This window comes from Neovison vison, chromosome 3 (assembly GCF_020171115.1).
Source record: "Neovison vison isolate M4711 chromosome 3, ASM_NN_V1, whole genome shotgun sequence".
In the NCBI taxonomy this organism is placed as follows: domain Eukaryota; kingdom Metazoa; phylum Chordata; class Mammalia; order Carnivora; family Mustelidae; genus Neogale; species Neogale vison.
In genome coordinates this window covers 15014052-15040514 of record NC_058093.1, presented here as the reverse complement: position 1 = coordinate 15040514, position 26463 = coordinate 15014052, and the positions used below count along the sequence as shown (strand labels likewise).

The 26463-nt window shown below is 41.2% G+C and overlaps 1 protein-coding gene across 2 annotated transcripts in view; it reads right to left on the bottom strand.

The window, feature by feature from the left end:
- Positions 1 to 26261, bottom strand: part of LOC122902216 (cytochrome P450 20A1) — a 58209-nt gene extending 31948 nt beyond the window's left edge. Inside the window, exons 1-4 of one of the 2 annotated variants that reach the window (XM_044241355.1) lie at positions 26129 to 26261; positions 21946 to 21995; positions 20833 to 20999; positions 17652 to 17794 (exon numbers count right to left, since the gene is read on the bottom strand). In XM_044241355.1, the coding sequence (XP_044097290.1) occupies positions 17652 to 17794; positions 20833 to 20999; positions 21946 to 21995; positions 26129 to 26200 (432 nt within the window). In that variant the 5' untranslated portion in view covers positions 26201 to 26261. Of the gene's footprint in view, positions 1 to 17651; positions 17795 to 20832; positions 21000 to 21945; positions 21996 to 25439; positions 25458 to 26128 lie in introns of those variants that run through there. The other variant, XM_044241356.1, reaches the window with a different exon arrangement.
- Between the last annotated feature and the right edge of the window lie 202 nt (positions 26262 to 26463).

Sequence of the window (26463 nt, the reverse complement as noted above, 5' to 3'; positions counted from 1 at the left end):
GATTTGCTAAACAAAACAGAACCACCACAATAGTAAAAACAGAAAATATAAATTGAAAGTTTAAGAGCTGGAAAAACGTTAAACCCAAAGGAAATTAAGAGACTAAAATCTTAGTCTCTATTTAAAAGTAATAGAGGTTCGGGGCGCCTGGGTAGCTCAGTGGGTTAAAGCCTCTGCCTTTGGCTCAGGTCATGATCCCAGGGTCCTGGGATCGAGGCCCGCACCGGGCTCTCTGCTCAGCGGGGAGCCTGCTTCCCCACCGCCCGCCCTCCTGCCTCTCTACCTGTGATCTCTCTCTCTGTCAAATAAATAAAATCTTTAAAATATATATAAATAAATAAAAATAGAGGTTCTAAAATTTAAAAAAATAAGAAATAAAAAAAAAAAGGTTCCTCACAGTGCCTGTGATATGGTAAGTAAGCAATAAACATATGAAGATGTGAAACCTTACACATGCTTCAGTGACAGACACTTCTCAGTCTCTTTGTCATTCCTTCATTCAACAAATATTTTAAAATCCCTTACGGAATAAAACCGGTGAGTAGTAAAGAGATCAAAAGCTATGGAGTCAGAAAAACCATGCTTTCCTTCTAGCTCTTTCACTCAGAAGCAATGTGACTTTGAGCCATTTGCTGGACTCTTCCAAGGTTCAGGTGTCTCAACAGGTAAAAGCAGATGACATCAGCTTCGTGCGGCTGCTGTGATAGATAATTATACCCATGCCACACAAGGGAGGAAAGGTTTTTTAAGATAATATACTTAAGTTCCTTTTCATATCAAAACCATGAAAGTTCTGTCACAGTATAAAGGATTAAAATTAAGCGTTGTGAGAAAGAGAAAAAGATGAAAAGAATCTCACCACGTAGGTTTATACCAACTTAAAGTATGCATCTGGAATATAATACCTTCTTTTTGGAGAAAGGAAAGCTTTAATGATTCCATAGTATCAAGATTAATGAGTTGAACCAGTTACTACACTTTTTTTTTTTAAGATTTTATTTATTCATTTGACACAGAGGGAGAGCGAGCACAAGCAGGGGAACAGCAGGCAGAGGGGGACGCAGGCTCCTCGCTGAGCAATGAGCCCAATGAGGGACTCGATCCCAGGACCCTGGGATCATGACCTGAGCCAAAGGCAGTCGCTTAACCGACTGAGCCATGTAAGCGCCCCTGAACCAGATAATATACTTTAAAAGAACTCTTTGAGATGGGTGAACTATGGAGAAAACAGGAAGATAATGATCAAAACAGAATTTACTTATATAATTTAAAAATTACTTTCATGTTATGAACAAAATAATCCCAGATACTTTAAAAACTTAGAATTCTATAGTTATGGGGCACCTGGGTGGCTCAGTCATTAAATGCCTGCCTTCAACTCGGGTCACGCTCCCAGGGCCCTGGGATCCAGACCCACTTCAGGCTCCCTGCTCCAGAAGAAGCCTGTTCTCCCTCTCTCATTTCCACTTGTGTTCTCTCTCTGTCAAATAATTAATTAAAATCTCAAAAGAAAGAAAGAAATTTTTAGGAATTCTATAGTTATTACTGAAGTTCACATAACTTCATACTAAAAGGTGAAAAGGGATTTTGGAAACAAACCATTAAAGTGAGGCTATTTCTTGGCAAAATCAGAACAGACAATTTAAGTTTGACTACAGATAATCACAGAAGTTCCAAATGTGGAAGGTAAATACTGAGGGTAAAAAAGCATTCTTGTAGAAAAAATAAAACATATTAATGGATATAAAATAAATCCTTAAGATTTACTTTATCCAAACATCAAAGTTCTTTTGCCTCAAAAAACATTATTTTCCTTAATAAGCATGGGATTTTACCTCAAAGCTCTAGGAAAAGTATTAACTTGCAACTATCTCAGATGCCAGCATAAAACTGGGAAACCCAACTGAGGGTTCAGTGCTCGCGCGCTCAGATACTGAAGTGCCAGATCTTACCCTCTTCATCACTCGGTTTACTCCTGAGTATCTAATCCGTTTTAAGTAAGTTGTCAGGCCAAACACCGAGTGTCAAAGCTACATCCTCATAATTTATGATCTTAGTGTTGAACCAAATGTTTGAATTTATTCCAGGTAGCACATGTCAATGCCGGGCCTTTACCTTGATCCTTACATTTAAAGGATAATTTGGGGCGCCTGGGTGGCTCAGTTGGTTAAGCAGCTGCCTTCGGCTTGGGTCATGATCCCAGGGCCCTGGGATGGAGCCCCACATTGGGCTCCCTCCCTGCTCGGCGGAGAGCCTGCTTCTCCCTCCCCTCTGCCTGTCTACCTACTTGTGCTCTCCCTGTCAAACAAATAAATAAGAAATCTTTTTTTTTTTCCTCTTCTCTCTCTCTCTTTAAATAAGAAATCTTTAATAAATAAATAAATAAAGGAGAGTTTACTTTGGTATAAAGTGTGCGTTCCACTGATTTATTTGTTCACTTAATTTTCAAAATGCTAACATTGTTCGCTCACTATTAAGTACATGTCTTTTTCCCCTGATTTGAAATGCCATTCATTATACAGATTCCCCTATGACGGTGGAATTTTTTCTGAACATTATTTTGTTGACTACACATATGCCACTATCACAACTTTGAAAATTTATTGTTATGTTTATGTTTTCTATTACTATTCTCTTTTTCTTCTGAAAGTCTATTTAAATTCTAGTTAGTTAACATTAGTGTAATATTGGTTTCAGGAGCAGAATTTCATGATTTATCACTTACATGTAATACCCAGTGCTTATCACAAGTACCATCCTTAGTAGCCATCACCTATTTAGCCCATTCCCCATCTAGTTAGATGATCGGTCCATTGCTGTAAGTGGGGTGTTAAAGTCCCCTTCTATTATTGTATTGTCAGTAAGTTTCTTTCTTTCTTTTTTTTTAAGATTTTATTTATTTGACAGAGAGAGAGACCACAAGCAGGGGGAGCAGGCAGAGGAAGAGGGAGAAACAGGCTCCTCACTGAGCAGGGAGTCTGATGTGGGGTTTGATCCCAGGACCCTGGGATCATAACCTAAACTGAAGACAGACGCTTAACTGACTGAGTCATCCAAGCACCCCATCAATGAATTGATGTTTGTAATTAATTTACATATATGGGTGCTCCCAAGTTGGAGACTTAAGTATTTACAATTGTTAGATCTTCCTCATTGAAAGGCCCCTTAATTATGATAGAATGCCCTTCTTCATCTCGTTACAGTCTTTGGTCTAAAATCTAGTTTGTCGGGGCGCCTGGGTGGCTCAGTGGGTTAAGCCTCTGCCTTCGGCTCAGGTCGTCATCTCACGGTCCTGGGATCGAGACCTACATGGGGCTCTCTGCTCAGCAGGGAGCCTGCTTCTCCCTCTCTCTCTGCCTGCCTGTGATCTCTGTCAGATAAATAAATAAAATCTAAAAAAAATAAATAAAAATAAATAAATAAAAACTACTTTGTCTGCATAAATATGACTACTCTGGCTTTCTTTCAGCATCCACTAGCATGATAGATGGTTCCCGATCTCCTCACTTTCAATCTGCAGATGTCTTCGGTCTAAAATGAGTCTCTTAGAGGCAGCATATATATAGATGGGTCTTTCTTTTTTTAACCAATTCAGATACCTTGTGCCTTTTTATCGGAGTATTATTCTTTTTACCTTCAGAGTGATTACTGAAAGACAAATTTAGTTCTGCTGTGTTACCTATAAAATTGGTGTTTGTGGTGATATTCTCTTTACTTTCTAGTCTTTGTTGCTTTTGGTCTCCCCTTCCCCCCCCCCAAGAGAGTCCCCTTTAATATTTCTTGCAGAACTGGTTTAGTGGTCACAGTCTCATTTAGTTTTTGTTTCTCTGGGAAACTTGTTCTCTCTCCTGCTCTTCTGAATGACAGCCTTGCTGGATAAAGTAGTCTTGGCTGCATATTTTTCCCATCCAGCATGTTAAATATATCATGCCACTTCCATCTGGCCTGCCAAGTTGCTGTGGAGAGATCTGCTGTGATCTGATCTGTCCTTCCTTGGAGGTTAAGCACTCTTTTCCCCTTGCTGCTTTCAGGATTCTTTCCGTTGTGTATTTTATGAATTTCACTATGATATGTCTTGGTGATGGCTGGCTTTTGTTGAACTTAGTGGGAGTTTTCTGTGCTTCTTAGATTTCAATGTCTGTTTATTTCCCTAGATTAGGAAAGCTTTCAGCTATAATTTGCTCAAATAAACCTTCTGCTTCTTTTTTCTTTCTCCTGGGACTCCTATGATACAAATGTTATTATACTTTAAGGAGTTTGTGAGTTCCCAAAGTCTACAGTCGTGATCCAAAACCTTTCTTACCGTCTTTTTTTCAGCTTTGTTGTTTTCCATAATTTTATCTTCTATATCCCTCACTCATTCCTCTGTCTCATTCATCCTTGTTATCACTGCATTCAGTCGGTTTTGTATCTCCATTACAGCATTTTTTATTTCAGCCTGACCAGTTTTTAGCTCTTTTATCTCTGCAGTAAGGGATTTTCTAGTATAATATGTGCTTTTCTCAAGCCCAGCTTATCTTTATGATTATCATTTTAAATTCTGGTTCAAACATCTTGCTTGTATGTATTTGTGATAAATACTTGGCCATAAATTCTTCCCGTTCTTTCTTTTGAGGTCAATTCCTCTGTCTTATCATTTTGTACCTGCTTTTGTGTGTGTGTGATAGTTATGAAAGCCTACTGCATTTCTGCTCCTGAGAGTAATGGCTATATTAAGAATAGGTCCAAGGAGCACCTGGGTGGCTCAGTAGGTTAAGCATCCAGCTCTTGGTTTCGGCTCAGGTCATGGTCTCAGGGTCATGAGGCTGAGCCTTGTGTTGGGCTCCACACTCAGCGGGAAGTCTGCTTGAGACTCTCCCTCTCCTTTTTCCCCTTCCGTCTGCTCTCTCTCAAAAATAAATAAACCTTTTTTTTAAAAAAAGAGGTTAAAAAAAAAAAAGCCAGATCCTATTTTCTCAAGAACCGAAGTTTTGTGGCACTCTATGATCAGTAGATTTGGTGCATGCAAGGGGTCTGTGAGGGTCTTCTGGGAGTGGGGCCTGCTGTGCTTCCTTCTCAGGTGCACTTGCCCTAGTGGAGATGCAGGGCACAGGGGTGCAGGGCTTGTTGTAGCAACTCTGATCTCCACCGCGTGGCGCTGTTTTGCTCCCTGAAGTTGGTCAGTGCTGAGGGCAAGACAGAAAAGAGCGTTGCCAGGATATTTCCTCCCCATGTTGTAGCGTGTTGGCAGTTAACAAAAACCCAGCGCCAGCTGAGAAGTATCTATTCAACAGAAACTGCACCTCGGTAAAACAGTGGAGTCTGATGTTTTAACTCAAGGTTATTTCTAGCTTTCTTCTCTCCCCAGCTCAGTAGTAGCATGGTGGCCAAAAGCCAACAGTATTGTAGATACCACAGAGACCTGACATCTTTGGAGTGTTATTAAAAGTGTAATCACCGCTAGTCACCAAAATGGTCACTGAAAATGGAGTAGGAAATCCCAAGATTCTCTCTTCCCCAAAAGCAAGTAATAAGCTGGCTAAAACTATCACAATCAGCTTCTAAAAAAAACTCTATAATGCAGTAAAAAACTTGTAACAACCAGGGTAGAGCTTAGTGAAGAAAGAAGCTGTGACTTTGTGGTAAGTGGTAAGTAAGCTCTGTGGCATTTTAAACAACTTGCCTACAGCCCCAAACCCCAGCTAGGCGGAAGCTGTGAGAACAGCAGTCCACATCCCTGGTGCAGAGCGCCAGGAAGAAATCAAGACATTATTCTCCAAGAATTGTAGTTATGAGTCTCAACCTGCCTGGCACCTCCCGTCAAGTACTGGGGCAAAGACCTCCCTTTGTTTTGGACAACCCAATATTCCTGCAGTGTTCCCAAGGACACGTTCTTGGGTGGCTTCTGCCGAAAACATTTAAAGGCACAGGTACTGGGCACAGCAGCTGGGGCAAGAAACAACACTCAGAACAAGCAATAAACAGACAAAGAAGCCTGGAAAGGAAGCGGTTAGGACAAGAGATAAATGTGGGAATCTTTTGAAAGCTTCTGTCTATACCAGGGGATTAAGAAAGCCATACACATCCCAGCAGGACACATGCTTGAAGGCCTGAGAAGACTCAACTTTCACATATGACAGATCCTCTGGCTCCAATCAAGTAGGAAGTAAAAAGTCGATTTATAAAAGGCCCAGATAAGTGTTAAAGGAAGGCCCAAAGGCAAAGCCAATCTACAAATACTAGAAGATAATTTTTTCTTTTTACTTCTCTTTTCTTTTTTTTAAAAGGTTATTTATTTATTTATTTATTTATTTGACAGAGATCACAAGTAGGCAGAGAGGCAGGCAGAGAGACAGGGAGAGGGAAGCAGGCTCCCTGCTGAGCCGAGAGCCCGACGCGGGGCTCGATCCCAGGACCCTGAGATCATGACCTGAGCCGAAGGCAGCGACTAACCCACTGAGCCACCCAGGGGCCCCTCTTTTTACTTTTCTTTTGTCAAGTGTTTAAGGTTAAATCTGTCAAAACGCCAGCTGACCATGAGGCTAACCAAAGACACTTCAATGGCCACACATGAGAAGAATACAGACCTTACCAAAAGAGTTCAGGAAAGACACTCAATAAGCAAGCAGCAATATCCCACAACAAACACCAAGAGCAAACTCTGAGGATGATAAAGAATCTAATTTCAAGAGTTGCCATACACAGCTATGCCCTCTCCAACAGTCTGGAGCTCAGTCCTGGGCACATGGGATCTCTCGTGGGCCCTCTCAGCCCTAGAATCAATGACTGCTCCTTCTACCTGCTATTCCCATATCCTTTAGAGTTCTCGTCACTTCTGACCAGCCAACCTCTCACTACTCCAATCCCCTGTTGTACTTAATAATTCTTTATATTGAACTTTCCCTATTTAAGTAATTGTGTGCTTTCTCTCTTCTGACTGGACCCACTATGATAAAGACCTCTAGAAACACTAACCAAGTTTTTCTTGGGGAAGGTACTCCAGAGCCTAAAGACATTGAAAATGTCACAGAATGTCTGGCAATAAAACAAGAAAGAAAAGGCATTAGAATTGGAAAAGAAATAGAACTGTCCATTAATCTCAGACACTAGGTTAAACCATTAGAGTTAATAAAGAAATTTAGCAAGGTGATTGACTAACAGGTCAATATGCAAAAATCAATTATATACATCAGCAAAAACAAAAAATGAAATTTAAAAACATTTACATTCATGATGGCATCAAAACCCCACTAAGTACCTAGAAGTAAATTTCATAAAGATGTACAAGACCTATACACTGAAAAGAAAAAAAAAATTATTAAGAAAAACTAAGGACCAAAGTTAAGTGGAAGGGTACTCTTCCACATCCATGGATTGGAAGTTTTCATTACACGTGAAGATAACTTCACATAAATCAAGTGACGTACACAATCACCTAGTTTATGATAAAGGTAACATTACAGTACAATAGAAGAAAGATGATTCTCAGAATACGTCTCAGAACAAGTCTCAAAACAAAACTTCAGTGACTATCTTCATGACAATTAGGATAAAAAAACATACCTTACACAGGACACAAAAAGCAGTAGCCATAAAGGCCATTTACATGTTTTCTTGAATGAACTGCATGTTCACTTCTTTTAATTTTTTATTTTTTATAAACATATATTTCTATCCCCAGGGGTACAGGTCTGTGAATCGCCAGGTTTACACACTTCACAGCACTCACCATAGCAAATACCCTCCCCAATGTCCATAACCCCACCCCCCTTCTCCCAACCCCCCTCCCCCAGCAACCCTCAGTTTGTTTTGTGAGATTAAGAGTCACTTATGGTGTTTGTCTACCTCCCAATCCCGCATGTTCACTTCTTTAGCCATTTTTCTTTTGGAGCTTATATTTCTTTTTCTTTTCTTTTCTTTTTTTTTTTAAAAAGGATTTTATTTACCTATTTGACAGAGATCACAAGTAGGTAGAGAGGCAAGCAGAGAGAAGGGAAAGCAGGCTCCCCACCGAGCAGAGAGCCCGATGCGGGACTCGATCCCAGGATCCTGAGACCATGACCTGAGCCGAAGGCAGAGGCTTAACCCACTGAGCCACCCAGGTGCTCCTATATTTCTTAATAGTGTGTAAAAGCTTCTGTACATAGCTGGTTTTTAAATGAAATCCGGGGTGCATCTTTCCTTAGTTTTGAGTGATAGGTAGTCAAACCGTTTTCTGGCGAGCCTTCTTAAATGAGACATTATACATTACAGGAAAAAAAGCTGTAGATGGTATTTCTGAACACCAAATTTGGGACCCAAATGGTATCCTCTAGCCTATTAAGACAATGGGTTACTTACCAGAGATTTGAACTGTGACTATTTTCCCACAGATCACTGCTGATTATATAACTAACAGATTAAGTGCTGGTAAAGTCTTTTTTTCTTTTTCCCTTTTTTTTTTTGGCCATAAAAATTGTGTTACCAGTACCGTCACTTGCATCACATAACTGCACAGTGATATGCCCATGGCTACATCTACTTGTTTTGTACAGTCCTCTACAAAACTATGAAAATATAAAAGTCTCAGGCAGGATTTTTCTCTAGGCACATATACCTAGTACATCGGCTAGAGGATTGCGTGAATCTCTTTTAGTTTGTGAATCCTGACCAGTTTATGGTAGATGAAAATTCTAACTACCTGTTGATGAGCTTCATTTGAGAGTTCAGTGTTCCATACTGACTTATCATTGGTAGTAATGTCTAATTCTATGATAAATCCTTTCATTCCTAACAGACTGCTCTTTTTAGACAATCCCTTCCAATTTTTTCATGTGTGGTAGATGTGCACTTACATGAAAGACAGAACTACCCAGTGGCTGAATGAGAGGAATGTGTCTATGCTAGACTATTCCTTTACCAACTATATTTATATGCTATATAAGCTGTAAAGACTATCTATGACATACGAAGTATAAAGAACTGGAAAATGTATGCTATTAATCTTATCACATGTCATAGGATACAATAGAATTTAGACACCTTCAGGATGTTCATATAAAAATACCAAGCCAATTTCAACCAACATAAAATTAATTATATTACAGAGAAATAAGGTTTGAGATATAAGTGTACCTGGAGGCAGACTTACAATTCAACAGATAAGATTTTAAGATATATATCAGTTGTTCAGAAAGAATACAAACTTGCTTTTCACAAAAAATCTTTAGGTAATTATCGTAAACTTACTAGAATTTCCGAGAAGCGCATATTTTCAACTCCAACTTACGCTAGGGTATTACTGTGACCACAAGCTTAAAAAAGATTTTGAAAAAAGGAAGGAAAAAAACTAGCCAAGCAAAATTACATCTCGGGGTCGCAGAACCAAGCTAGAGAAACAATGTGCCAGAATGGGATGATATCCTGGTCCTACTCTTTACTAGTTATATGACCCTGGGCTAAATAATTTAACCACCTTTTAAAGTGGCAAATAACAATACCTACTTCTAAGTTGTGAGGCTTTAATGAGTTCATACAAGCAATTAAACCAACAAACTCAGTAATTTTCACTATTAACTATTACAAGCTGTCAATTAAGAGGATTCTGGACAACAGTCCTAAATACTAAAATCCAAAAATACTTGTTAAATCAGAATTTCCCCCCAAAAGTAACAGGAGAATATGCGGTTTTAGCATAGGGAAGAGAGAAGTCACACTCACAGAATAAAAGTGGAGCTTTACGCACAGCCTTGGAGCAGAGCCGGTCAGGACAGGAAGGAGCCAGAAGTCAGAGGATGAGGTTTGAGAGGATTAGAGAAGAATCAGAACACAGAACTCGGATCTGAACAACAACAACAACAACAAACAAAGGCAAAAGGTTTATTATGTCAACATGAAGTATACAACTTACTTTGGGGTGGTGACTCTGGTAGCAGAGTCTCTCTCGGTAGGGAGGAGGACGGTGCTCTGACAGCTGCACTGTTCAATCACCTTCTTCCCAATTAAACATTTAGCGGCACTTCTCACTAATGCCTAAGCGGAGTAACTGGCTTGTACCGTGGGGTCGACAATATGAACCCAAAACACATTTCTTACATTTGGACCCAATCGATGGACCAGAATTTAAAAATGTGATGGAAGAAACATGAAAATTGGGAAATAATTTTCTATCTTGATTCGCCTTTAATTAGACAGGAAGAGAAAAATCTGGAGTACAGAGCAACAACACAAAAGAGTGAAAGCCTGGGAAATGGAGCCTCTGACAGAAGATTAAAAAGTTAGAAAAACTGGGGCGCCTGGGTGGCTCAGTGGGTTAAAGCCTCTGCCTTCAGCTCCGGTCAGGATCCCAGGGTTCTGGGATCGAGCCCTGCATTGGGCCCTCTGCTCCGCAGGGGGCCTGCTTCCTCCTCTCTCTGACTGCCTCTCTCTCTACTTGTGCTCTCTGTCAAATAAATAAAAATAAAATCTTTAAAAACAAAAAAGTTAGAAAAACTTAGTTTGAAGTGGAGAAGAGTAATTAAGGCTTTTAACAGTAAATATTACTAAAAAGAAAAATGCAGCCCTATCAATGAAAGCAAGGCAAAGAGAAATAAGTGAAACTCCTTGGAGATAGTAAATACAATTAAATACAAAAAGATGTTGTTTACTGACAAATGTTAGGTGTTTAAACAGACTAGAAAGGAAGATTCTGACTGGCGAATGCTTAGAGAAAGGCAATGTAACTGCTTCCAGGGAGGACAATGAGGGATGACAGAAGAGTCATGACAACCGGAGAAGTCAGCCCGAGAGGCTTAGAGACCGTGACGTGAACACAGTCAGTACAGAACCTTGAGAACCAGACGGGAATGATAATAATGAGGTGGGGATTTGGTGTACAAGTCTCCTGATGGCCCCGGAGACTTAAGAGCTGGAAGGAAAGAGACTAATCAATATCCAGCCATGGTGAAAGGCCTTGTTTTTAGGAGGAAAACTGCAGAGAGGAGCCAATGTATTAATTAATGCTTCCAGTAAACTCAGCAAGCCAGTCTCAAGCCTTGAATAGGAAGTATGAGTTTCAAATAGACCTCTGATAAGGAAAAAATGGCATTAAGCATTTATCAAATGCTATTTTTAAAAAGTGGCTAAGAGTCCATAACACATCCTCTTAATAACTATTAGGCATTCTATAACTCAAAAAAGTTACACTGCTAGGCCATTTAAAGAGCATGTCCTCATTACTATGATGTTTGGAATTTGCTTTAAAATACTCTAGAGAGAAGATAAGGGAGGTAAGTAGGGGCAGAGATAAAGACGGAGTCTAATTTGGTAACTGTTAAAATTTGATGAGAAGAATATGGATGGTCATTATACTATTCTATAACTGTTCCTTTATTCCCATGATTTTAAAAATTATTTATTTTATGTAATGCAAGAATAGGGAGGGAAAAAAAGAAGCGGGGTGTGTTTTTGCTCTTGGGAGTGAATGTGGATTTAACTCTACAGAACAGAAAAGTCAGAAAAGTCTTCTATGTAACCCTCTAAATGAGACAGCTATAGGCCCATTAACTATAAAAACACTGCATGAGGGGCACCTGGCTGTTGGCAGGGCATGTGACTTGATCCTGGGGTTCTGAGTTCAAGTCCCACATTGGGCACAGAGCTTACTAAACAAAAACAAACAAAAACAACTCACACATGGAAGAGGGAATGTGTTATGTAAGTAGGAAACATTAAAAAGGAAGTGTTTCAGAGAAGCAGGAAAAGCAAGAAGAAATGTTAAGAGAACAGAAGAATTGGGGGAGAAGGATGATCAGGAAATAAATGGCAGGAAAATCTACTTCTCGGGGGGTGTGGGGAAGGAGAGGTATTTCTTGAGAAGTTATTGTGTCCTAAAACCTGTTGTTAGGTATTTCACATCATTGTCTCACATAATCCCCACAGCAATTTGTAATGTAGTAAATGTTGTTAAGATAAGCAAATGCGGGGTGTGTGGGTGGCTCAGTGGGTTAGGTCTCTGCCTTCGGCTCAGGACATGATCCCAGGGTCCTGGGATCGAGCCCTGCATCGGGCGCTCTGCTCAGCAGGGAGCCTGCTTCCCTTCCTCTCTCTCTCTGCCTGCCTCTCTGCCTACTTGTGATCTCTCTCTGTCAAATAAATAAAATCTTAAAAAAAAAAAAAAGACGAGGAAATGAAAGCTCACAAAAAAGCTAAGTAACACACAATCAAGCAGACACTAAATGGCAGAAGCAAGATTCAAAGCTTTTGGCCAAGCTTCACCTTCACACTATAAAATAATGCTCTTTCCAATGAGCTTCATTAAACATAGAACAAAATAAGTAACTTCCTGTGAAGCACACACATTAGAAAAAAGTAGCACAATCGAAGAAGGGAGAGAGATAAGAAAATCAGTTTTTGTCATGTAAGTATATACAGATTGTCACTGTAATTTAGAGAAGGTGTACAGAGAAGGGTACATCACTATACTGGGGACTAGAGGAGGAGTTAGCCAGGCTAAATGAGAAAAATGTTTCTTGAAAAAAAAAAAAAAAAGAGCTAGACTCATTTTTACTGAGGGTCTATTCTACACCAAGAGCCAGATATACAGACATAATTGAAATAGACCCTCCCTCCATGGAGCATACACTTTAGGACACAGACATTCAAAGAATTATCTAAAACGTAATTAACAAATTGGAAAGTGTTGTAAAGGTAAGTACAGACTGTCATGACACCAGCTAAAAGATCTAGGGACAGTGGAATGATCAGAAACAGCTTCCCTGGGGAAGTGACATTCAAACTAAGAGCTGAAAGATGAACATGCATTTACTGGGTGTGGGTGCTCAGAACTGACAATCCAAGCAATGGGAACAGGATATACAGAGGCCTTGAGATGGGAGAGAGGAAGGAATAGAACTAAAAGAAAACCAGTGTGGCTAGTATATAAGCAAGCACAAAGGAGAATGGGAAATGAGACTGGAAAAGTAGGCAAGCTAAATCATAAATGGTCTTTAAAACTGCATTAAATACGGGCACCTGAGTGGCTCAGATGGTTGAGTGTCTGCTTTTTGCTCAGGTCATGATCTCCAGATCCTGGGATTGAGTCCGTGTTGGGCTCCTGGCTCAGTTGGGAGTCTGCTTCTGCCCCTGCTTGTGCTCTCTACGTGTCTCTCTCTCTCTCAAATGAATGAATAAAATCTTTTAAAAAAAATAAATAAATAAATAAAACTATTTTCAATATTCAAGAGTTCATTCCAAGAGCAAAGGGAGGCTGGTGGAGGTTTTTGATCAAGGGAGAAATAAAATAAGAAATGCATTTTGAGGGCACCTGGGTGGCTCAGTGGGTTAAGCCGCTGCCTTCGGCTCAGGTCATGATCTCAGGGTCCTGGGATCGAGTCCCGCATCGGGCTCTCTGCTCAGCAAGGAGCCTGCTTCCTCCTCTCTCTCTCTGCCTGCCTCTCTGCCTACTTGTGATCTCTCTCTGTCAAATAAATAAATAAAATCTTTAAAAAAAAAAGAAATGCATTTTGAGGGGTGCCTGAGGGGCTCAGTGGGTTAAAGCCTCTGCCTTCGCCTCAGGTCATAATCCCAGGGTCCTGGGATCGAGCCCCGCATCAGGCTCTTTGCTCGGCGGGGAGCCTGCTTCCCCCGCTCTCTCTGCCTGCCTCTCTGATACTTGTGATCTCAGTCTGTCAAATAAATAAACAAAATCTTTTAAAAAAATAAAAAGATTAAAAAAAAAAAAGAAATGCATTTTGAAAATATATATTTTCAAGGGTTTTGAACCTCAAGTCCACAGATACCAAAGGGTCTATGCCTACAATGCAGGAGTTCATGAACTTGAATGAGGGAGAAAAATCTTTTTTACTAACCTCTAATTGAAATTTAGCATTTCTTTTAATTGTGAATATAGGCCCTTGGCTGTCAGCAATATAAATTTCAAGTATGTTCACATCATCTTACACTTATTTTAAAACTGTCAAAATAATGGTTTTGTCCCTCATAATATCATTAAAGTTCTAGAAGTTTTGGGAGTGCCTGGGTGGCTCAGTGGGTTAGGGCCTCTGCCTTCAGCTCAGGTCATGATCCCAGGGTCCTGGGATCAAGCCCCGCATTGGGCTCTCTGCTCGGCCCGGAGCCTGCTTCCCCCTCTCTGGCTGCCTCTCTGCCTACCTGTGATCTCTGTCTGTCAAATAAATAAATAAAATCTTAAAAAAAAAAAAAAAAGTTATAGAAGTTTTGTACCCAACAATCCAGCAATCATACTACAGGTATTTATCCAAAGAATACAAAAGCACAAATTCACAGGAATACATACATTCCTGATGTTTATAGGAACATTATTTATAATAGCTGAATTATGGAAACAGCCCAAGCGTCCACTGGTTGATGAATGGGTAAGATGGTGTGTGTGCGTGTGTCTGTACGTGTGTGTACATAAAGACATACACATACACACATATATATATGCACAATGAAGTATTACTTAGCCATAAAAAAAAAGAATGAAATCTTGCCATTTGCAACCACATGGATGGATCTAGAAAGTATTATGATAAGCAAAATAAATCAGAGAAAAACAAATAGTACATGATTTAACTCATTTATGGAACTTAAGACACAAAATAAACGAACAAAGAGGGGGAAGAAAAAAGAGAGGTAAACCAAGAAACAGACTTATTTATTTATTTATTTGATAGAGAGAGCACAAGCAGGGGGAGTGGCAGAGGGAGAGGGAGAAGCAGGCTCCCGGTTGAGCAGGGAGCCTAATATGGGGTTCGATCCTAGGACCCCAGGACCACAACCTGAGCTGAAGGCAGACATTCAACTGACTGAGCCACTAAGCACCAAAGAAACAGACTCTTGGGGCGCCTGGGTGGCTCAGTGGGTTAAAGCCTCTGCCTTCGGCTCGGGTCATGAACCCAGGGTCCTTGGATCGAGCCTCACATCAGGCTCTCTGCTTGGCAGGGAGCCTGCTTCCCTCTCTCTCTCTCTCTGCCTGCCTCTCTGCCTGCTTGTGATCTCTGTCAAATAAATAATAAATAAAATCTTAAAAGGAAAAAAAAGAAGCAGACTCTGAACTATAGGAACAAACTGATGGTTACCAGAAAGGAGGTGGGAGGGGGGATCAAGGAGCACACTTGCTGTGATGAGCGCCGGGTGATGTACAGAGTTACTATACTGTACACCTGAACCTAGTATTACACTATATGTTAACTAACTAGAATTTAAAAAAAAAATTAAACAGAATTAACAGAATCCATTAAACATAAAAAAAATTAATTAAAATTATGGAAATTTTGGAAGCACTGCTGGATCTTGTTATTTATTTATTTGCTTGAGAGAGAGAGCGAGCAAAAGAGATCCCAGAGGGGGAGAAGCAGACTCACCACAGGGCAAGGAGCCCGATGCAGGGCTTGATCCCAGGAAGGACCCTGAGATCAGGACCTGAGCCGCAGCCACTTAACTGACTGAGCCAGCCAGGCACCCCGGATCTCGTTATTTAATGCATTAATAATGATATACGTATATTAAAATACTCCAAGTTTTTAAAAAATAATATTTTTGTATTTATATTGTTTTCCTTTATAGTCACACATTTTAAAATGTTATTCTCAGAAGGAATCTACAGGTTTTGCCAAAACTACAAGGGGTACGTGTCCTAAAAAGAAATTGAGAATCCCTGTAGAGGACAGAAAACCGAGTAGGGGAGAAGGGCAGAGAGAAGGCAGCGAGATACACTATCAAGGTAAGCCTACGGAAGCTTAAACTAGCATGTGGCCGTGCTGAGAGACAGAAGTAGACCAATTTGAAAGACCAATTTGAAAGATATTTGGAAGGTAAAAGTGACATGAGAGACTCTTTCCAAATGTATTTATCAAAGAACACTTAGTGCTATAAAAATGCTTATAATAAAATGGCAAATAACAATGCAGGATCTGGGGCGCCTGGCTGGCTAAGTCGGTGGAGCATCTAACTCTTGATGTCAGGGTTTTAAGTTCAAGCCCCATGTTGGGTGTAGAGATTACTTAAAAATAAAATCTTAAAAAAAAAAAAAAAGTTCAGAGTCTGTAACTATCCATATAGTATGATGCTGACTAAAGTTCTACTGTGTAGAGAAAACACTAAAATGATAGGAAGGATTTTAAGACGTTAAACATGGTTATAGCTGAGTAATGGATACCATTAAAATTGTTCATTTTTTTCCTTAGGACGTTCCTAAATATTTCCATATTTTGTAAAATGACTATCAGAAAAGTAAGCATAATTTTAGTTATTTCTGGAAAAATTTTAATGACATGAGAAAATGTTTATGATTTTTTTTAAAGATTTATTTATTTTTAGAGAAAGAGAGAATGAGAGGATGAGCAGTGGGAGGGGCAGAGGGAAAGGGAGGGGGCAATCCTCAAGCAGACTCCACACTCAGTGTGAAGCCCAAGGCAGGGCTCAATCCCAGGACTCTGAGATCATGACCTGAGCAGAAATCAGGAGTCAGATGCTTAAGGAAATGAGCCACCCAGATGCCCCATAAGATGTTTTATAAAATTGTACGTACAGTATGATCTCTTCCACACATATATCTATAGTGAAATTATGGATGATTTCTTGAAAGTTCGACTTTCCATGTTTTCTACCGCAACCATTTATTAATAATTCCACAAATGGATGGAGTTTTGAACAGAAGAAAGGATTATTTAAGATTTAAAATGAGAAGAACAAAAGATTGAGATGGATAGAGTTTGTTGGTGGGGAAATAGGATACTGGGGGAGCTTACAGGTAAGGGACTCTGGTCTCAGCGAAGCAGGAGGCAAGGCCACCTGTGACAAACAAAGAGGTCGTCAGGACTCGCAATACTAGAGTAAGGGTGAAGATCTGGAACAGTCCTACTGGGACACAGAGAACTGTCAGGTAGCACACAGGGCTCAGGTAAGGATCTTTAGGGTCAAAAGGAAAATAGTATGGATTAGTATTGTTCTCAAACTTTGTATATCATTTGTGGAACTAACTTACTTACTTACTTTCTTTCTTTCTTTCTTTCTTTCTTTGAGAGAGAGAGAGAGAGCAAGCACAAGTAGGCAGGGAGGCACATGGGGGTGGGGAGCAGGCTCCCCACTGAGCAGAGAGCCCGATGTGAGATTTGATTCCAGGACCCTGAGATCATGACTGAGCTGAAGGCAGAGGCTTAACCCACTGAGCCACCCAGGTACCCCATTAGTGGAACTTCTTAAAAAAGTCAGGCCCCTCTCCCAGTATGACTCAGTTTGTCTATGCAAACGCCCAGTAATCACATCATTCCAACTTACACAGGGAGTACAGGTGTTTAGATTTCTGTTGTTTGTTTTGTTTCAGAATTTCAGAAGAATAAAAATCACCTTGGAGAGACAAGTAAAAGGGGGGCCTGGCTGGCTCAGTCAGTTGAGCATCTGAGTCTTGACTTAGGCTCAGGTCATGAGCTCAGGGTTGTCAGATCAAGCCTGGCAGTGGGACCCATGCTCAGCAGGGAGTCTGCTTGAGACTCTCCCTCTCCCTCTGCCTCTCCCCCTTGCCATGCATGCTCATTCTCTCTCTCTCCACTCAAATAAACAAATAAATCTTAAAAAAAAAAAAGAGAGAGAGAGAGACAAGGAAAAAAGTACCAAAGGGAGACACACTAATAGTCAAAAATATACTGTTACCTGTATTATAGAATTCTGGGCCAAATTTCTTATCACCTTACCTTTAGCAGAAGAGCAAAATTACTCCGCAGAGAGTTAGTCACACCACTTTCATATAATTTTTTCCTTGTGTGGTTTTCACTTACACTTGCAACACCAGAGTGATACCTTAATAATGACTTAAGCATGGTTTCAAAAGGGTCCGCTGAAACAGACAAATTAAACATTTGTGCGTCAAAGTAGTGACTCAGAAAACAAAACTGTAACAATAAAAACTCCAGCAGTAAAACAAACACATCAGGGAGACAGGGCGGCAGCTGACAGCATGGCAACTTTTTCCCACTCCTCTCATATCTTTCCTAGATATGAACAGGCAGTTAAGAATTGGCAAGAATACCATATCCTGACTGGCAATTCCACTATAAATCATTAATACTTAACATAAGTTTTCTACCTACATGAAAACAGTATCTTTGACTTTATTAAAAGCTCATTCCACTGATGTTAAAGGAAAATTGTTGTAATGGTCAAGTATTATGGTTACAATTATTTAGCTGAGTTCAGAAACGTTTTCTTCTTCATTTAATTTTTAAGTATTTCTTTAATGACTATATTGTTTTCATACAAAAAATACACTGTCATGATAAACAATTAAAACAGTAAAATAAAAAGAATATAAAATTCATCTAAATTCCGCCAGAGAGATCCCACTGAACATTTTCAAGATTGTTTTTTATAGCTGTTAACATTACTTAACGGAGACAGACAGACAAAACACATGTCAGGTTTTGTAAAGAATACAAGCCCTTCTTTCAGAGCACTTCACCCAGGTCATTAGTGTGGTCATTTAAATAATGTTTACATGCCTCCCCTACTCCCCAAATTACACTATAAACTCCACAGAAGCAGAGACCATGTCTGGTTTCACTCATCTTTGTACTTCCTGACAGAGCCATCCTTCCATGTTGGGGAAAACCTGGTGATGAAGAGCACAAACTCGGACCAGACTGCCCACCTTCAAGTCCTAGCTCTGTCACTAATTAGCTGGGCAACCTTGGGTCAATGACTTTCCCTCTTTGTATCTCCGTTTTCACTGATATCTATTTCATAGGGTTGTTCTAAGGATTAAATGAGATAATATGTGTAAATGGCTTATAACTAGTGTTGGCATAGAGTAGGCTATAACAGATACTGGTGAACAAAATAAAATAAATTTACGTCATCATATTAAAGCCTGAATATGTTTTTTTATTCAGCCACTGAAAAACGTTTACGAGTGCCTCGGTGGCTCAGTTGGTTAAGCATCTACCTTCACCTTGGGACATGATCCCAGAGTCCTGGGATCCAGCCCCACATCAGGCTCCCTGCTTGGTGGGGAGCCTGCTTCTCCCTCTCCTGTTCTCCCTCCCTCTCTCTCTCTCTCTCTGTCAAAGAAGTAAAATCTTAAAAAAAGAAAAAAGAAAGAAAAAGAAAAACATCTAAGTTTGCTTCTAATTTTTTTAAATTAACATATAATGTCTTGTTTGCTTCAGGGGTACCGGTCTGTGAATCATCAGTCTTACACAACTCACAGCACTCACCACAGCACCTGCTCTCCCCAATGTCCATAGCCCAGCCACCCTATCCCTCCCCCACCTCCCATCAACCCTCAGTTTATTTCGTGAGACTGAGAGTCTCTTATGGTTTGTCTCCCTCCTGATCCCATCTTGTTTCATTTTTTTCCCCTCCCTACCGCCCACAACATCTGCCTCTCAAATTCCTTGTATCAGTGAGATCATATGGTAATTGTCTTTCTCTGATTGACTTATTTCACTTAGCATGATACCCTCTAGTTCCATCCACATCATTGCAAAAGGCAAAATTTCATTTCTTTTGATGGATGCATAGTATTCCATTGTATATATCTCCCACATCTTCTTTATCCATTAGTCTGTTGATGAACATCTATCTAGGTTCTTTCTCAAATTTTTATTGTAAATAATACTAACACACCTTTTCTCATTTACATGAATATCAATTTATATTATTTACATGAATATTTATATTTATATAATTTATATTATTTACATGAATATCAATTTATAACTTCCTTATGGTATCACTGCTAAGCCAAAGATCCTATCAACGTCCTCTCCCAAGTTTATAAAATATTTATATTCCATGTTTCTCCATCCCCTCATCGACAATGAGTTTTGCCAATATTTTTCATCTATTCCATTCAGATAGGTAAAACTCTCATTTTTATTTGCATCCCACTAATTATTAGTGAATCTGAAATCTTCATTTGCTTGCTGGCCATTTTTATTTATTCTTTCTTAATTACCTTGTTTTTGCCCATTTTTCTACAACTGCATTTTATTTTTATTTTCTCACTAGTTTTTATTTACTTTATATATAATGGCTGGTAAATAGTTTCCCCATATCTCTTTTAAACTTCTTCATGGCACCTTTTATTTTAGAGAAATACAGTAACCAACTATTACACAGCATGTGTAGTAATATGGGGCCAATACTCACCTCTCTCTTTTTCATCCTTTTTAAGGTGTTCTTTTGTACTGAAATTTCTTATTTTTATGCAGACAGTTTTACCTGTCTTGTGCTTGATGCCCTAGATCTCATGTTATGGTAAGAAAATGTTTATCAACACCCAACCCCAATTTAATACTTAACCATGTTTTCTCCTGATACTTTCAGGACTTCAAATTTTAATCGCCTGGAATTCATTTTGATGTAAAGAGTAGGCAGGGATGCAGATTTATTTTTCCCCAATAGCTAACCAGTTTTCCCAAACCATAAAATGCTCTCTTTATCATGTATACTTGGTTTGTCTACTGAACTACCTACTTTATTTCATCAATCTGTCTAGTCTTACAAGATTCTTTAAATTCATCTAGTTTTATAGCACGTTGCTCTGCCTGATAGTATAAGTATTCCCCTCATTAATATTCTTTTCTAGATGTTTCCTACAGAAGCACCCTGGAACTCTTTAAAAAAAAAAAAATCCTGCTGGAATTTACATTGGGATTCTATTGCATATACCTATAAATTGAAGGAAAAAAATAATTATTTTACAGTACTTTGCCTTAAATGAGATAAGGACCTTAGCATAATGCCTAGCACATAATATAAAGCAGTCAATAAATGTTATCTCTTCTTACCCATGAACAATGTATGGCTCTTCATTTACAGATGTTTATTCTTAAGAGATAAGGATCAACCAATTAGAAAAATAATTAAACTTACATGTCTTATTGGGGTTGATATGCTGCTTCAGTACATCAACGGTGCCCAAACTAACCACAAGGCGCCTGCCAAACCAGAAGGAGACCACAGGCCCGTATCTCTCATGCAAATTAACCAGGAACTCGTGCAAACTTCCACTATTCACAATATCTGGAAGATTACCATCCCTGAGAAAAGAGCAACATTAGACAAAATAACTTGGAAAAATAAGAAGTTTAACTGGGAAAAGCCAGAAAAACAATAGTTGACTCTGAATTAACTGTGTCAATAGATGAGAGCAGAGGTGCATGAAATGCAAATTACCAAACTGCTTGGATATATTTAGATATGGATTTGTTTGATATTTTGAGAATTTGTAACAGTTGAAGCCAAGTAAGAAAGATACACAAGGAACATCTGACTTAGACAATAGAAAATGACCCAATTTCTGCAACATCTCATTCTGAGAAAGCAATGAACGTCATCCTAGGCTAATTTAAATCATCAACCAGCTATGGCATTCTTTTCTTCTTACCTTCTATATTATCTTTCTATTTATAATACTCTCTGGCTAGAGAAAGTGAAAAAATATATATATATTTTTTTAAAGATTTTATTTATTTATTTGACAGAGAGAGATTACAAGTAGGCAGAGAGGCAGGCAGAGAGAGAGAGGAGGAAGCAGGCTCCCTGCTGAGCAGAGAGCCCGATGCGGGACTTGATCCCAGGACTGAGATCATGACCTGAGCCGAAGGCAGCGGCTTAACCCACTGAGCCACCCAGGCGCCCCTGAAAAAATATTTTTTAAGATTTGTGTGTTTTAACCGTTTTTAAAATTAATTAATTAATTAATTAATAAGTAACCTCTACATTCAACATGGGGCTCGAACTCATGACCCTGAGATCAAGAGCTGGATGCTCTACTGACTGAACCAGCCAAACCCCAAAAGCAATGAAAGTTTTTGATTTATACAGTCCTCCTTTCTGGTAATAAAGTTCAGGTTGTATGCCCAGAGATAAATTTAGAGTACACAAAGGAAATAAATATCTAAAAAAATCTAAAAATAGGTTTTAGTTTTGATAACAAAAATTAAGAGTTAACTCTATTGATTTCCCAGAAAAGTAACTACTCACTTCTCTTCAGTTGGAGTAATCCCCGGAATTCCTGCAGCTTGTCTAGAAGCCTTAAGGAGAAATTTAAAAATAGTTTAGTATAATGATTTGGTATTTAATACATAATTTAATATGATATATAACCATATATCCTGTTGATATATGTCAGATGTTTTGCCAAGACATCTGCAGGATCTTAAGTGAAGGCTTTCCAACTCAGTTGAATCTCAAGACTTCTTTCTATATTAAAATACAAAAAATGGGTGCGTATTTAAAAGAATAATCTTTTTTTAAAGATTTTTTTTTTTTTTTATTTGACAGAGATCACAAGTAGGCAGAGAGGCAGGCAGAGAGAGAGAGAGAGAGGGAAGAGGAAGCAGGCTCCCCGCTGAGCAGAGAGCCCAATGCAGGGATCGATCCCAGAACCCTGGGACCATGACCTGAGCCAAAGGCAGAGGCTTTAACACACTGAGCCACGCAGGTGCCCCTAAAAGAATAATCTTAATACCCTTCCTGTGTCAATTAAATTAACAAGTTTGAAAAATTTAATATCCATTCTAATCAACAAATACATAATTAAGCACTTTTTAAAATTGTTTTTCTGAGTCTATATATGATCCCATCTGTCTCAGTTTAAAAAAAAAAAGTCATGCTGGGGCGCCTGGGTGGCTCAGGCTGAGCTCTGCCTTCAGCTCAGGTCATGATCTCAGGGTCCTGGGATCGAGCCCCATGTCAGGCTCTCTACTCAGTGGGGAGCCTGCTTCCTCCTCTCTCTCTCTGCCTGCCTCTCTGTCTACTTGTGGTCTCTGTCTGTCAAATAAATAAATAAAAATCTTTAAAAAAAAAAAAAAGACAGGGCATCAGAAGACTTCGGCGGTCAGAAAAAGAGGAAAACAGGCACTATGGCTACAAAAACAGAAAATCAAGTAGATAAATTAAAGCTTTCATGGCTTCCCTGTTTCAACTTTGTAGCCTTCATGCAATACTCAAGAACAATCTTCATAATAATTTGGCATAAGATGCACCAAGGACATTTTTGTACAAATTAGTATGTGAACCTGTGAAAAATATGCCCTTCCATGAGTTTCTTCAAGAATGAAATCGAATGAAATCCCAGGGGTGCCTGATTGGCTCAGTGGGTTAAGCCTCTGCCTTCGGCTCAGGTCATGATCCCAGAGTCCTGGGATTGAGTCCCAACATATTGAGTCCCGACATCGGGCTCTCTGCTCAGCAGGGAGCCTGCTTCCTCCTCTCTCTCTCTCTCTCTGCCTACTTGTGATCTCTGTCTGTCAAATAAATAAATAAAATCTTTGGGGGAAAAAAAAAAAGAATGAAATCCCAGTTCTTCAACTGAGCAGCCACTGATGAACCAAATTAAGTCACCGCTCAGGTGCCCACCCCTCCCGGCGGCTGAGGAAGAAGGCATCTGGAAAGCAGAGTACAACAGCACTGTATTGTACAGTGAACTGTATTTAAATAAGCAGCAACAACACTGACTCCCTAAGGACTAAAATCAGTCCATTTGCCCCAGGCCTCTAAGTCTCTTAACATAGCAGTCAAAATGACTTTTTTTAAATTTAACTAGTAAAACGAAATTTCAATTCCCTTACATTTAAAATGTCACTCTTCTGTTGAAACCCTCCAGCGCTGATCTCAGAATGAAAGCCAAGTCCATAAACTAGCCTGCAACAAAAATCTGCCCTTCCTCCCCATCATTCTAACAGACTAGTCTCTCCCTCACTCCACTCCAGCCACACGAGTATTCTTGTTTTCCTGTAAAATACTAGTTTGGTTCCCCCTGAAGATGTGCATTTGCTATTCTCTTCGTCTGGAATGGTTTCCCAGATAGCAAGAAGCCTTGTTCCCTCATCTCCTTCAGGTCTCCGCTCAAAGTTCTCCTTATCTCTTGACCATCCTACTTTTTCTTTTAATTCCACTATAATCAACATACAGTGTAGTATTAGCTTCCGGTGGACCATACAGTGACAACACTTCTATGTAACACCTGGTGCTCATCACCACACCTGTAATCCTTCATCCCCATCACCTGACTCCTCCCCATCCACCTCCCTTTCTGGTATCCATCAGTTCTCCATAGTTAAAAGTCTCTTTCTTGGGATGACTGGGTGGCTCAGTTGGTTGGACGACTGCCTTCAGCTCAGGTCATGATCCTGGAGTCCCAGGATCGAGTTCCGCATGGGGCTCCCTCCCTGGGGAGTCTGCTTCTCCCTCTGACCTTCTCCTCGATCATGCTCTCTCTCACGGTCTCTCTCTCAAATAAATAAATAAATAAATTTTTTAAAAATTTCTTTCTTGGTTTATCTTTTTCCCCCCTTTGTTCATTTATTTTGTTTCCTAAATGCCAACTATGAGAGAAACCGTATGGTATTTGTCTTTTTCTGACTTCTTCACTTAGCATTATACTCTCTAGCTCCAGCCAGGTCATTGCAAAGGGCAAGAGTTCGTTCTTTTTTATGGCTGAATAATATTCCGTTGTGTGTATATACACAGCTTTATCTACTCATCTACCGATGGACACCTGTGATGCGTCCATAAATCAGTTATTATAAATAATGCTGTTACAGAATAGAGGTGCGTGTATCCTCTTAATTAGTGTTTTTGCTTTTAGGGGGTAACTATCCAGTAGTGCAATAACTAAATCACAGCGTAGTTCTACACAAGAAAGAAGTGTTGGCAAGGATGTGGAGAAAAAGGCACCCTCTGGCACTGCTGGTGGGAATGAAAGCTAGCGTGGCCACTGTGGAAAACACTACGAAGTTTCCTTAAAAAACAACTGACCGTTGTACTTGAAACTGACCGACGCTTCCAGATGCCTTCTGGAAACAACCCTACCTGTCACCAACCTTATTTTGCTCCATAATACTTAACACTAAAACACTATCTGTGTGGGGAGGGTATGTGCTATGGTGAGTGCTGTGAAGTGTCAACCTGGAGATTCACAGACCTGTGCCCCTGGGGCTAATAATACATCATATGCTAATTTTTAAAAATACTGTGTGTTTTTTGTTTCTCTACTTCCTCTCACCGGAATACACGTTCCGTGAGTCAAGAATTTCCTGCCTGGCTGTTCACTGCTGCAGCCCCAGCACACGGAACCCTACTTGGCACACGTATTTGGTTGAAATAAAGTGTTGTTTTCTATTAACGAACCAAAGTGTCATTCACAGATTATCAAAAACTCAAGATCTGGGGCCATGAAAGGCCCTGGATGTTCCGGATTGTGTAGTTGCAATATTCCAGCCTGATCCGTGTGCCGGCTCTGGAAGGGAACACTGAAGGTGTTCGGTCATGATCAGCGATGCGTGCTCGGCAGCTTTATAACTTTTTCCACAAAAACACCCCCTTGTTTTGTAGACGGGATGACGGCTCCCCTACCGGCTCCTTTCGTTCTCAGAATCACTCTCGGAGGCCGACAAAGGCAAGCCGAGAAAGAGGCTGGAACGAGACTCGGAGCCGGGGCGCGGCCGCTCCGTCAGACCCACGCACTGACCCACCGTGACGCTCACTGCCCGGCTCCGCGGGCCGCCGCGGCCCTGCAAAGAGCAAGCCCGGCCCGGGCCTTGAGGACTTCGGGTTTCAGTCGTTACAGCGGGAAAGATGGACGGCAAAGGCAGCCGCTGCACAAAATGCTGGGAGAATCCTCGGGGGAAGGACCAAGGAGTGGAGCGTCCTCAAGTTTCCTCCCAGACGCACTGGAAAACCTGATTTGGGTTTGGCAGAGTTGCCGCCGAAAAGCCACCCAAGAGTACTTCTCGCGCGGACGGTAACCGAGGCGGGGCGACTCCGGGATCCGGGAGCGGGGAGGCAGGCCCCGGGGGACGGGCCTAGGAACCCGAGCGGCCGTGCACTCTGGACCTCTCGGCGCCGGAGGGGCCGTGGGGCCGCCCACGCCGCTCGCCTCTGCCTCTCCGCGCTGCCCGCGCGCCCGCGGAGCGTCCCTCGCTCGGGAGCTGCCCCCGCGCGGAGCCAGAGCGGAGCGGGAGAGGCAGCTGGAGCGGAGCGGGAGAGGCAGCGGCAGCGGGAGCGGCGGCGGGAACGGCAGCGGCGGCGGGAGCGGCAGCGGGAGCGGGAACCCTCCCCTCGGGCCCGCCCCCTGCGGCCCGCCGTGGGCAGAGCGACGTGGACGCGGGAACACAGAGGCTGGGGCGGCGGCCAGAGCCCCCGAGGCCCCGACGGCGGTTACCGGGTAGAGGTAGAGGACCGCGGCCACCAACGCCAGCAGGAAGGTAACGGCGAAGATCGCGAAGTCCAACATGGTTCTTCCGCCCGGGAGCCACGTCTCGGATCCCGCGCTCGGGTAGCAGCGCCTCTGCCTGGCCCGCGGCTCCGAATGGGCGTGTGGGCGGAGGCGCCAGGCGAGACCGGCGAGCCAATGGGTCGTCGGGGGCGGGGCCGGGGCGGGGCCTACGGGGAGAGCAATTGAGCGCCGAGGGCGGGCGGCGGGGTCCGGGCGGAGGGGACGGCCGCCGCGGCTTCGGGGCACGCCCAGGCCTTGGGGTTGGAACCGCCCGGGAAAGC